General features: G+C 40.0%; 1 protein-coding gene across 40 annotated transcripts in view; it reads left to right on the top strand.

The window, feature by feature from the left end:
• MAP4K4 (mitogen-activated protein kinase kinase kinase kinase 4) overlaps positions 1 to 14,291 on the top strand; it is a 218,823-nt gene that overhangs the window by 94,931 nt on the left and 109,601 nt on the right. For all 40 annotated transcript variants that reach the window (XM_090281887.1, XM_090281891.1, XM_090281886.1 and 37 more), the window contains exon 3: positions 3,185 to 3,241. In XM_090281887.1, the coding sequence (XP_090138013.1) occupies positions 3,185 to 3,241 (57 nt within the window). The remainder of the gene's footprint in view (positions 1 to 3,184; positions 3,242 to 14,291) is intronic.

Genomic DNA, 14,291 nt, shown 5'->3' with positions numbered 1-14,291 from the left:
CAGCAATGAGGTGGTAGTGAAAGAATGAGAGCCCAATGTTGCCCGAATCCCAGATTCATTTCTTTCAGTGCATTGTCTTGTTTCTTAGGAAGGAGGGAGGCAGAATCATTATAGACAGTTTCCTGGTTCAAATTTTAATTTAAAATGGGCTTAATTTTGGAAGACCTGGTATGTGTTAGGTCTGTTATGTGACATAAAAATAATTGATAAGTTGTTAGGTCCTGTTTCTGTAATCCCTCAGTAAGGGAAACTAATGTTCTGTATAAAGCAAATACTGAATGAATTCACCATTCTCAGCCTTTATGACACTGTCAAACTGCCAAGTCTTGAGAATACACTTGCAGTCTTGAGTTCAATTATAAAGGGAAAAAAAGGAATATACCGCTATTATATAAACATCTGGAGAGGTTTTTTTTTTAATAGACCAGTGGATTTCCTTGTTCTATAAGGATCTTAATTGTTACCGTATCACTCAGAAGACCCTCCCCTCCCCCACATCTCGCCTTACACATTCCCAACACAGCACTGCTTATCCCTCTGGAAAAGAGAGAAAGCCAGGCAACTCCTGTGACACTGAAATGTGCTTCAGTAAGTTGAAAGTAGTCCCACTACAGAAAGAGTAACAGGTATGTTTGCAGATTTGAGGGCTGACTGGGTGCTAAGGAGATGGTTTTTGTGTTTCTTACATGGATGGTACTGGAGGATTACTTAATACTCTGTCCTCTTAAGTTCTACCCTTCTTGGGTTCAAGGAGCTCATGATTTGGTTTCATGATTGCATTGCAGTGATAGGTACTCATGGGAGTTGCTTGATACTGTGCTAATAAATTCATTTCTATCATCAGCTGAGATAGTATAGTCATAATTTATTACCAGGGTTCTGCTTGATCACGTGCTATGTATTCACTGTTCTCAACAATAAATCTGTGAAGTGGACACCACTCTTACCTTCATGACAGAGAGGATCCAGAGGCAAACAGAGCTGTGCTGTGCCCCGGTCTCAGGCTCCGTGTCGAGGAGATGAGGGGCAGATCCAGTCTGGCTAGCCCGTGCTCTGGACTGCTATCCTGTAGCTGCAGGGTCCTGCCCATTCCCAGGACACAAAGCAGAGTTTAGTGTTCTTTGTAGTAATGCTTAGAACAGTGCTGTGGATACAATGCTAAAAAGAAGGCTGAGGTTACAGAGCCTATTACACACATAGATAGACATTTTAAATGAGCGATTCAGAGGGGAACACTGAATACATGCTGAATATTGGACAGACAGGTAGTGAAAGATATGGGAGCCCACATAACCTTCATAAATCACTACCTTGTTGGCACAGATTTGTACTCCGCTCTGCAGGCCTCTGAGATGGAACTTCTGTGGATGTCAGGTGGCTTCTTCGTTTTTTAGTTCAGTGTATAGACAGGACAGCATTAATAGTGCCAGACTATTCTCCCAGGCTATGCAGGGATGGTCAACAAGGTGTGACAATAGGTACTCTGAGGCAGCAGGAGAGGTGTCACTTCTGGGATGTTGGGACTAGGCAGGCTGGGAAACAAACCTGTGGAGTGATAGCTGGGAGGTGGCTGGAAGGTCAAGAAGGCAGAGTTAGTTCCTTGCTACATGGACCATGTGCAGTCTTCCTGCCTGCCTCAGAGGCAGGATTTCAGATGGCCTGAACTGCAGATGGTGCCCACACTCACTGCGGTGACTAGGAAGATGTCTGCAGATAGGTGAGAACTGGAAGGAGGTTCTTGGCCTGTGGATTGTGTTTGTTCTGGGTTCCAGTATATTAAATTGTTGCATGCATCTTACTTCTGAATTGTTGGGCCTTTGTTGGATCAGCATGACCACATATAATGGAGACTTTATTTATTTTTTAAAAATTATTTTATTTATTTTTTAGAAAGAGGGGAAGGGAGGGAGAAAGAAGGGGAGAGAAACATTCATTAGTTGCCTCTCCCACACCCTAAACAGGGGACCTGGCCTGCAACCCAGGCATGTGCCCTGACCAGGAATCAAGCTGGTGACCCTTCTGTTTGTGAGATGATGCCCAACCCAGTGAGTCACACCAGTCAGGGCTAGAGACATACTTGTAAGGCAGTATCATTTTCACAGAGTTGGTTTTTTTTTTTCTTTTTCTTTTTTTTTTTTCTGTTTATTGAGTTGTAACTTGAGTTTTAGAACTTGAGTTCCTGTGCAAACTTCCCAGAGAAAAAGGGAGAGCATTCCTTGAGTTTCAAGTTCTAAATTTCATAATGCTCTATCATCGGTCCTCAACAAGAAAGGCAGGCAGGCTCTTGGAAAACATGGAGACGTTCTTTCTGTATTACATTTGTTACAGAAGGACCATTTTTCATAAAATCCTTAAATGATGGTGCTCAGGATATCTGTGTAGCTCTTTGTTACTCATCTGGGAAGTGACTAGCAGAGCATTCATGACAAAGAGTGGATGGAGAGAAGCAAGACTGACAGTAATTAGATCCAGTAAGCCTCATCTGGTGAGGGGAGAATGATGTCAAATTTGAAATACCTAGTGATCTAAATGGACAACAGATTTTTAGGTTCTAGGTCAGGAATTAAAATATAGCTGTGAAAAAGCCTTAGCTTACATGCTGACCCCTTGTTGTCTACCCCTCTTTCCCTTCTTCTTCCCCCCTGCAATCTTTTTGTATACTCCCTTTATTCTGGGTAATTACTTTCTAATCTTTCTACAACCTTACTATAAGGAAGCTTCAAAGAAGACTCAGTATAACTCTTGTAAAATCGAGTAATGGGTATTGGAAACTCCTAGGGAAAAATGACTATTATTTATTTTTGACAGCAAACATCTAGAAGTGTTTTTGGTTTGTTTGTGATTTTCTTTTGTCATTTCCTTCATGTGGAATATTAGGAAATGAAGAGTGTTCAACTTGGTGTATAGAAGATAACATTTAAGTTGCTTGGGTTGAGAGGTGATGATAGGTAAATTAAACCCTGGAAAGAAAGGGGAAATTGATCAGAACTCATTTGTTTTAAATGTTTTGTTTATGAAGTGTGGTTCATTGGTATTACCAACCATATTGTTCTTTTGAAAGGCACAGACTATTTCATCATCGTTTTTTTGGAAAATACAGAAGAAATGATTTATTGAAGCTTCAACTGTTCTGTTCTAGTACTTGTGCAAAGCAGTGGTGCTAATTTTCTTTTCTGTTTTTCAGGGTCGACATGTTAAAACAGGTCAGCTGGCAGCCATCAAAGTCATGGATGTTACTGAGGTAAGATTGGGTCACAAATGTATTTAAGGAAATAATTAGATAAAAGACAAGGACCACCCCCCCTGCTGCAGTCCCTCTAGCCCCAGTGGGAGGGTATATTATTCTGTCTAGAGAATTGATCTTGAACAAATTGCCCTCCTGTGACATTGTGGGTTTATAAGGCCCAGCACAATAGTTGGCTTAAATTGTTGCAGGTGGTTCCCAAGTAACTAACAGTCAGTAGCATTTTCTTAAAAAAACAAAAAAACCCACACATCTAAGTGATGTCATCTTTGGCAACATAATGGACCATAATTGGAAACATATTCTCTAGTGGAAGAGAGTTAAGAAGGGATCATGGAGGTCAAATAAGTAGGGACATTGAGGGGTGTGGGGTAGGGAAAAACTTCTCTAGGGATTAGGCCACATTTGGGCCATTTCTTTTATTTTTAACATGGGGAAAGGAAACAGATCTAGCCAAGTTCCCAGAGGTTTGAAAACAGAAACATCTGCTAGAACTCTGAGCAGATTGTTGGCAAAATGTAGTAGCAAAAAATAGTTTTAAAATGGTTATGTGAGGATTTACTGTGTAGCTTTAGATGGGAAAGAGGAGAAATTAACTCAGACAAAAAGTAAGTATATTTCCCTTTGCTGTGCATGTATATATGTGCATGAGTCCATATTTCATTTAAAAAATGTAGTCATAAATTATAGTGCACTAAATCCATCCTATTTAAATTACATTTGACACTTGGACAACATGGATTTGAAATATGCAGTTTCACTTAATATGCAGGTTTTTTTCAATAAATATTGCAAATTATTTTTTAATGATTTTCTTAATATCTTTTCTGTAACTTAATTGTAAGACTGTCGTATATAGTACGTATAATATACAAAATATGTGTTAATCAACTCTTTGTTATTGGTAAGGCTTCTGGTCAAAAGTAGGTGATTAGTAGTTAATTTTGGGGGAGTCAAAGTTATAACTGACCCTCATGTTGTTCAAGGGTCAACTGTATTTTCATCAGAAATTTTACTTTATACTCTCACGATTGCTTCTGATTTGCATAATTATGAATAAGGTTTACCATCTTATATCACATATTCTAGAGAGAGTTAACCAGCAGCCTTGGGTGTTTGGGATATCTTTGAGTAAACTGTGATTTCTCCAAATCTGGGGCTTGTCATGCAAGATAATGGCTGAGTTGATCTCATGTGTACAGGTGCATAATCTAGAGAAGTCTCCTCCACTGCTTTGTTCTCCCTTTGGTTGCTAACAATGTGCTCAGCTCTAGTATGTATATTTCTTAATAAGAGTTAGAAAATATTGATTCTGGACCACAGGACATCCAATAGAGCTTTATACAGATATTTGAAGGTGTGACATTTTATGAAGTGACTGCTCTCTTTTCTCTGCCAAAGAGAATGTGGAGACTTTATAATGAAAAAGTACCATTGCTTGGTTGACTGGCCAAAGATTCTTATAACATACTCTGATATGGGCTGTGGCTGGGTAGCTTAGTTGGTTAGAATGTAGTCCTGATATGGCACGGTTGCAGGTTCGATACCTGGTCAGGGCACATACAAGGACCAACCATAAGTGCATAAATAAGTGGAACAACAGATCAATATTTCTCCCCCCACCCCCCCCATGTCCTCCCACTCCCCCACTCCTTCTCTCTCTAAAAATCAATAATAATAAAAAACATACTGGACTATTGTGTTGTGTTATAGTGTACATCTCAGTGAGAAATTGGATGCATTCCAATTAAATATTATTTTTAAGATTATTTTAAAGAGTGGTGAAGGAGCAGCAAGTTCTTAGTTACTGTGATTTAAATACAGAAGTTATTTATGATATGCTGTCTGTGAGGGGAATGATCAGTGCCTTCCTACCAAGCTCCTATTCACCCTGCTGTGCATGTTGCTGGTGCTGCGTGGGGAGTGGTGGAACTGGAGCCTGTGTTCTTTGTCATCTGGGAACACACTTCCTTACTGGTATACTGGCAGACATATGGGTGCCATTGTAACTGTAATCTTCTGGAATTTTATGAAGCATTTGGAAGTCTGAGAGTTGAGTTGCTTTCCTCACTTCAGCCTGTGCTGCCCTGGCTGACTTTGCTGTCGTGCTGGCCTGGCCATGCTCCCTTTATCATCTCAAGTGGACTTGTGAGTGAGGCTTCTCTTCTCTGTAGAGGGCCTCTTCCTCTAAGCCTGGCTCTGATTGTGCAATAAATGATCATTATTTTTAAAAAAGTGTAAAACATAAAATATTTTTTAAAAGTTAAATTCTTATACTTTTACCACCTTGTAATACCCATTGTTGGTGCTTTGGTGTATTTATTTCCTTTCACTTATCTCTCTATGAATGTAGCTGTAAGATCCATGGACAACTGTGTGTAACACACACTTTTGTATTCTACTTTTGTTGAGTTGTATACAAAAGGTATTTCCTTCCCTGAAAAATCAGGCAGTGTTGGAAAAAGGCATTTTCAGGACTCCTTTAAAAATAATTATGCAAAACCCATGTGTTGCGGTGAAATGAAAATCAGATGGTGAGTCTTCAGAACAAATGCAAACTCAACCATTTACCACCTTGGCTTCTCAGTAATATTTCCTGTGTGCTTTTCTATGCAGTGACCTCTGTGCTAGAGTGTGGAGCACACTATGGACAAAGGACCTTGTGCAGCCAGCACCCCATGAAATGTGCCCTTGCTGGTGCCCCACGTCAAGGGCACCTTAGCAGCTGTTATAAAGGTGTACGCATTGGCCTGGGTGGGACCTGGGAGCAGGCTAGCATGACGGAGATTTTGTAACCAGTTTCCAGTTTCCATGCCAGCAGAAGGCACTGTTGGAGAGGGTTCTGTAGATTTCGTTGTGATCCCGGACACGTGAGTAATTCCAGGAAGCAGAATGGAGACGATCAGGGGGCCGCTGCACGCTCTGGCAAGTCAACAGCGAGCATGAGACCCCAAGTCCTTTTATTAGGATTTCAAACGTTACAAAAATAGAACAGGGGGGGAGAGCTCTATAGCCAATAGTGAAAGGATTTTTACAATGTATCATTAATGTGTAAAACACAGCTAGGGTAACTCATGGCTTAGATAGCACCTATCAAGGATACAAAGCAGACCCACTAATCCTCAAGGCCAGCTCCTATTAAGACTTTATTTACAAGGAGGCAGATGGAGTACTTAACAGACCTCTTTGTTCTCAGGATTCCATGACTCAGTGGCCTGTACAGCCTAAAGCCACAGGCAGAGAGAAGGCCAGCTTATCTCCTGAGCCACAGGACACCTGGACAGAGGAGCATGTAAACATGCCCCTACCCAGAGATCTGAGTTCCTGCAACAGGGTTCACTTGATGAGAGCAGGATTCTTCCTGGTTTTTGACCTCTCAATATCGTGTCAGGAGCAAAAATGGGCGAATGCTTATTTTGGGGAAAAATCACAGACTTGCTCTGACTCTTGAGCCTATTCCTGAGGTGAAATCAAGAGGCACCTACCAGTCTACTTATTATTGCTGAGGCTTGGAAGGCCAGAGAAGCAGCATGTGGGAAGGGGAGTGCGTGGCTGCTGTCCTTTCAACTGTCAGCTATGGCAGTCCTGAACAGGTATGCTCGAGAGCGGCTGCGCTGAGTCCACCGCACCTGCTTTTCTTGATCACATGTCCTGGAAACCAGTCGCAGTGGAGAATTCACATTTCACCTGTGGTGAGGTGGTAGGGGCTGTGTCGGAAACTAGGGGGTCTGGAAGAGATGTAAAGATCTCTTTCTGTTTCTTCTCAGATTTTAACAATTTTAAGAATTAATTATCTTTAGGATCTTGAAGGACTCTTTTTAAAGAAAGCATGTCATTTATCTGATTGGTTACAGGAAGGTTTTAAGGAGCAGGTTAAGGATATATTCAAATGGGACAAGACCAGGACATGTGATCTATAATGTGTTGTTTTATTTTTGAAGTAATTATAGAGTCACAGGAATTTGTAGAAAGTATATAGGGAGGTCCCATGTACCCTGCACCCAGTTTTCCCCAGTGGTAAAACTATAATACAGTATCATAATTAAAGTCCATGCAGAAAACAAAGCAAGATAAATGATTGGTTTTACAAGTTAAGGATTTATAACACAGGAGGCTGCATCATTGCCCTGTGCCTGCCTGGAGAAAAGCCACAGACAGTTGGCATTCATTCAAACACCAGGTTTTCCCAACTTGAGTGTGCATTCATTTCTGTGTGGTGTGTTTGAATCTTGGTAACTCCATTTCAATCCTTGTGTCCTAATGTCAGCTTGTGTTATTGCTGGTACATATCAGGAGCTGATAATTTATTTCTTGAAGTTTTAGGGTCTCCTATTATTTTGAGATGACATTCCTGAGAGGAAAAAGATCAATTAGCTAGATCAGTGAGTCTAAACTTGGGGTCCATACATTCTTTACTAAGGTTTGTCTGAGAATTAAATTTTATGTTTTTATTTTAATAATTTCTCCCTACTTTCTATTATGAAAATATTATTAATTACAGAACTGTTCAAAGAATAAATACCCTCTACCCTTCGCTTCCATTCAGCAGTTGTCAGTGTTCTTTATGTGTATTGTGTCACCACCATAGACCTTCACTTATAAATACTTGAGCATGCTTCTCTTAAAATAGAGAGAGTCTTCTAGGGCACAGAGATCTAAGATGGCAGAGTAGTAAGTGGAAGCCACACCAGCCTCCTCCCAGGACCAATCTGGAATTTCAACTAAATTGTGGAAAAATCATCCGGAATAACCAACTGAACACTAGCTGGTGAGAAGTCTTATAACCACGGAGAGACAGAAAAGGCCGCTTCATCACAACGTGACCGGTAGGGAGTGCGGACATGCGAAAGGGCTGGCTGGGTTCACATGGGTGGTAGCTGAAGAGACTGAGAAACAGCTCAGTAGCTGGGGGTTCCCCCTGAGAAGGGCAGGGTCTAAACTCCCAGCTGAGCTTCCCAGCCTACAGCAACAGAGTGGAAAGTCAAATAGTATCCACAGGGTTTCTTGCTGGCATGAGAGAAACAGCTGGAGACAAACAGCTCTTAAACTGATCACATACGAAAATATTTTGGCCCCCACTTACCCTGGGCTCAAGCAGAGGGAGGGCAGAGAGGACTAAAGATGCTTGGGGAGCCTTTGGGGCGGTGGCTTTGAGGAGAGAACTGAGGGAGCAGCCGACCAGGTCCCAGTGCTGACTCATCCCACATACTACAGGCAGACATTCCCCTCCAAGTGACATCAGCCTGAGGGGAAGCCAAAGCCCAGCCTGCAGGAATTAATCTGCTCCACCCTCGATGCTTAAGCCTGACAGTTGATCACAGGTTGAATAGATTAACAATTTAAGGAGACAGACAAAGGCAGTACATCTCTGGTAGTCTCCAACAGGCTGCCTAGGCCCAGGTTAATACACGATCTGATGCCATCAGGAGCAGATCCAGGAGATGCAGATCGATCTAAGAAACAGCAACAAACAAGAAGAGTCACAAAAATGGGGAGACGGGGAAACAACCCCCCATCAAAAGGAAAGGAAGAATCCCTGGAAAGAGTGCTAAATGAAATAGAGGAACGCAAACTATCAGACATGGAATTCAAAACATGGATTATAGGGAAGCTCAATGAGTTCAGCGAGCTCAAAGAAAACTACAAAGAACTTCAGGGAAACTATAAGGACTCCAGGGAACTACAAGGAACTTACTGAGAATTACACCAGCATGAGAAAGGACATAGAAGCTATCAATAAGAGCCAGGAGGAAATGAAGAATACAATTTCTGAGTTGAAGACCACAGTAGAAGAAAATAAAAGCAGGCTGGAAGAAGCAGGAAATCGGATCAGCAAGCTGGAGGACAACATAGAAAAAAATTCCCAGACAGTGAAACAAAATGAAAAAAGACTGAAAAAGAGTGAAGAGGTTTTAAGAGAGCTGCAGGAAAACATGAAACATAATAATATCTGTATCATAGGAATTCCAGAAGGAGAAGAAGAGGAGCAAGGGGTAGAAAACCTGTTTGAAAAACTAATGACAGAAAACTTCCCTAACTTGATGAGAGAAAAAGTCATACAAGTCCAGGAAGCACAGAGGGTCCCAATGAAGATGAACTCAAACAGGCCCACTCCAAGATGCATCATAATTAAAATCCTATATTGAAAGACAAAGAGAGTATCCTAAAAGCAGCAAGAGAAAAAAATAACATACAAAGGAGCTCCAATACGGCTATCATGAGATTTTTCAACAGAAACATTAGAAGACATAAGGGAATGGCAAAAAATGTTCCAAGCAATAAAAAACAAAGGCCTACAACCAAGACTACTCTACCCAGCAAGGCTCTCATTCAAAATGGAAGGTGAAATAAAGAGTTTTCCAGAAAGCAGAAGGCTAAAAGAATACAGCTCCACCAAGCCAGCTTTGCAAAAGATGATAAATGGTCTGCTTTAAGAATATGAAGAAACAAAGAGAGATAGAGAGGAACACAAGTACAAAGGGGGAAAATGACAATGAATAAGTACCTGTCAATAATAACCTTGAATGTAAATGCATTAAATGCACCAATCAAAAGACATAGGGTAGTTGAATGGGTTAGAAAGCATTACCCACATATATGCTGTCTACAAGAGAACCACCTCAGTAAAAAAGATCTACACAGACTGAAAGTGAAGGGATGGAAAAAAGAATTTCAAGCAAATGGACATGAAAAAAAAGCAGGGAAACATTCATCAGGAAGATATAACCCTTGTAAACATATATGCATCCAACATAGGAGCACCCAAATATGTAAGGACAGTCTTGAAAGACTTCAAGAAGGATATAGACAGCAACACAGGTAAAAGACCTGTACTCAGAAAACTATTTAACACTGAAGAAAGAAATGAAGGAAGATACAAATAAATGGAAGCATATGCCATGCTCATGAATGGGAAGAATCAACATCATTAAAATGTCCATACTACCCAAAGCAATTTATAGATTCAATGCAATCCCTATTTAAATACCAATGACATATTTCATAGACCTAGAACAAATACTTCAAACATTTATATGGAAACAAAAAAGACCCCAAATAGCCAAAGCAATCTTGAGGAAGAAGAACACAGGAGGAGGAATCACAATACCTGATACCAGACTATACTACAAAGCCATAGTAATCAAATCAATCTGGTACTGGCATAAGAACAGACATATATAGACCAATGGAACAGAATAGAGAGCCCAGAAATGAACCCAGGTCTATATGGTCAACTAATATTTGACAAAATGGGAAGGAACATAAAGTGGAGTGAAAAGAGCCTCTTCAACAAATGGTGTTGAGAGAACTGGACAGGGACATGGAGAAAAAAAAAAAAAAGAAAGAAAGAAACTAGATCACCAACTTACACCATACACCAGAATACAGTATTCCCTCAGTTATCGTGGGTATTACATTCTAGACACCCCCGTGATAGGTGAAAATCTGCCAAGTAGGAACGTTACATTTATTTTAGTATTTATATATATTTTAAGGCTTTATAAACCCCACACACTTATAAACCATTTCCACTCCCTTATTAACCTTTCCCACTCCCTTATTAACCTTTTCCACACTTTTCAAAATGCTACTTATGTTCTTAAACATATTCTACACTCTTAAACCTACGTAACTTTAAAAACATACATATACAGTACCACAAAATCCCGTGCTATAATGAAAAGTCTGCGATCAATACTTACATATAGTATTTTTTAAAATCCCGCGATACAGTGAGCCTGCGATAAGTGAACCACCAGATAGAGAGGGACTACTGTAAACTCAGGATGAATCAAAGACTTAAATGTAAGTCGTGACACCATAAAAGTCCTAGAGGAAAACATAGGCAGGATAATTTCAGATATTCCACATAGCAATATTTTCACCAATATATCTCTTAAGGCAAGGGAAATGAAAGAATAAACAAATGGGACTACATCAAACTAAAGAGTTTCTGCTCAGCAAAAGAAAACATCAAGATGAAGAGGTAACCAACCATATGGGAAAATATATTTGCCATTGATATCTCAGACATGGAATTGATCTCGAAAATATATAAAGAACTTATACGACTCAACATCAGAAGACATACAACCCAATGAAAAAATAGGCAAAGGACCTAACAAACACTTTTCCAAAGAGGACATACAGAGGGTCCATAGACGTATGAAAGAATGCTCAACATCACTAGCCATCAGAGAGATGCAAATAAAAACCACAATGAGATACCACTTCACACCAGTCAGAGTGGCCATCATCAACAAAACCACATGAGCTGGCGCGGATGCGGAGAAAAGGGAACCCTAGTCCACTGCTGATGAGAATGCAGACTGGTACAGCCACTGTGGAAAAAGTATGGAATTTCCTCAAAAAACTAAAAATGGAACTGCCTTTCAAACCAGCAATTCCATTGCTAGGGTTATATCTGAAGAATCCTGAAACCCCAATTCAAAAGAACCTATGCACCCCTCTGTTCATAGCAGCACTATTTACAATAGCCAAGTGCTGGAAACAACCTAATTGCCCATCTGTAGATGAGTGCATCAAAAAACTGTGGTACATTTACACAATGGAGTACTAAGTAGCAGAAAGAAAGAAGGAACTTCTACCATTTGCAACATCATCAGTGAAACTAGAGAGAATTATGCTTAGAGAAATAAGCCAGGCAATGAAAGAAAAATGCCATATGCTGTCACCTATTACAGGAGACTAATGAACAACACAAACAAATGAGCAAAATTGAACCAGAGGCATGTAAACAAGGAGCAGACTTACAGTGACAAGGGGAGGGGGTGGGAGAGAAGAGGGGTAAGAAGGGGAAGGGTCTAGTCAAGGGTCATGTATAAATGACTCATGGACATGGACAACTGGGTAGGGACTGACTGGGAGAAGGGGTGGACAGGGTACCGGGAAACAATAGGGAAAGAAGTGAGACAACTGTAATAGAAAAACAAACAAAAATTTTCGTGTAGGGGAGAAAAAGAAAGCAAAATAAATAAATGAGCCAGCAAATCCCCCCACCCGCAAGAAAAACCTCACACGTAGGAAGGTGAACAACAACAAAAAAAAATCTAAAGTGGGAATGCAATTTTAATGAATATTAGAAGGACAAGGATTTTCCTTCACACTGTATATTTTTCTCCCTACCTGATCCTGGTTCCAGAATTTAGCATTCTGAAGAAGTAAGTAATGACATAAGATTCTTTTCATAAAACTAATACGACCAGTCGTTAATAGAATTTTGTTGACCAAGACTTTGACTGGAATGTCTTGTGTAAAAGAGGCATGCTTGGCTCTGGTTGTTACCAAAAAACCCTGAGGAAATGGGATTGATTTTCAAATGTAGTAAAAGCCCATGAGAAAAATGGCCTGGTACATTGGTTGGTCATGCGGTTCATGGCAGTCTTTCCAGGTAAGGAACGAAGGTTGTTTTCCTGAAAGATGACTGTAAGTGTCCTTAAGGCACAATGGAAAACCCGAAGGACTTGGAAAAGACAGGTGTTTACAGGCAAGGCTGAATGGCAGGTATGTGGCTTAGCTTCTGTGCCCTGAAGGGCAGACTGAAAATCACCCTAAAGGTTCCTTGTGTAAGTTCCAGCAAAGCAGACAGAAAAATCATATGTGATCATTTGCTGCTCTTGTTGTGTTCATGGAAATCAACAGGATAAATTAAGACTGGACTTAATACGGTCCCACAACTTTTTAACTAACGGTTTTGCCATTCATTTGCCTGAGTTAGTTATTATTGAGAAATGATGGTTTTCAGATTCTATCTTTTATGTCATATCAGTCTATAAAGAAGAGTTTCCCTTCTTATTTACTCCCAGCCTTGCTTGTCCTCTCTCTTTTTCTAGATATTGCTAAAGACATGTTCAATTTTATTTGTTCAAGATGCTTCTATCAATTAAAGCTGCTATGATGATTATTTAAGTGTTGCCAAATGAGGCCATGGAAGCTCTCCCACGACTGGCTTCTTATAGCCCTTTGACAGGACCCTATTAGTTTTTACTTCTTGTTTTCTGGCACAATCAGATATGTGAAGCTCCTCTGCTGGAATGTGGAATCACTTCCTCTGAGGAGTCTTAGTCCCTTTTAGTGGAAAATGTATTTTGAAACCAATGTTTGAGTGCTAAGTGTACTCATTGCTGCTGAGGTGTTACTGCTTCTAGGTCCTTTCATTAGACAATATGGAAATATATATTTCAAAAATTAAGAGGTTTTTCTCTAATTTTTAAAATCTTGTATACTTCATATTTCTTTTTCCTCCTAGACTGAAAAACATCGGTTCATAATAAAGTAATGCATTTACTTATTTGCTTTATTTTTAAGTGAACATGAAATAATCTCAGAATTTAATAATGATATTACTAAACAGTTAGACATAGAGTGAAGTTTAAGATTTATCTGAAGTTCATATTGTCTTTACAATATGTCCATTAAGCCCAGAGTGCTGTGTTCAGAAGTTACATGAAATGATTATTTTCTCTGTAAGATTTATTAGTTTTGTATATAGCTAGATTCATTTCCTATATTGATTCATTTATAGGGTTTGCTTTTTCTCCTGATTTAATTTAATTCTTGAATGCATAAATCATTTACATGGTTCACAAATCAACACTATATAAAAAGGCATGCATTTTGATAAACAGCTTAAAAAAGCTTAGGCTAGATGATCTTGGTGACAGTCCACCCTTATATCTAGGTATTGTTATGCAGTTTTGATGCCCTTGGTTGTGTTTGTTATTGCTTTGGACAAAGTAGGACTAGACATTTTTGGGATGCTGCAGAGAAAACAGAGGCTACTTAATTAATATTGGCGTTTACGTCGAATGGAGGTGAGACAGTGCTGTGTGGGGTGGTTTCTCATTGTAGCTAATCACTGCTGAGGGGGAGAGCTGCTGAAAGCCAGTCTTCTGACTGATCCAGTGGTATTTCCTCCACCAGACCTTGGGGCATAGGATGGGGTTAAAGTAGCAGATTCTCAAAATCTTGTTTCTGGACCAGCAGTAGCACCCAAGAACTTGTTAGAGATGCAGAGCCTTAGGTT

Source organism: Furipterus horrens, unplaced genomic scaffold, assembly GCF_987537825.1.
Source record: "Furipterus horrens unplaced genomic scaffold, mFurHor1.1.pri manual_scaffold_6, whole genome shotgun sequence".
NCBI classification, from domain to species: Eukaryota; Metazoa; Chordata; class Mammalia; order Chiroptera; family Furipteridae; genus Furipterus; species Furipterus horrens.
The sequence above is the reverse complement of the archived record's forward strand: the minus strand, read 5'-3'. Positions and strand labels throughout refer to the sequence as shown.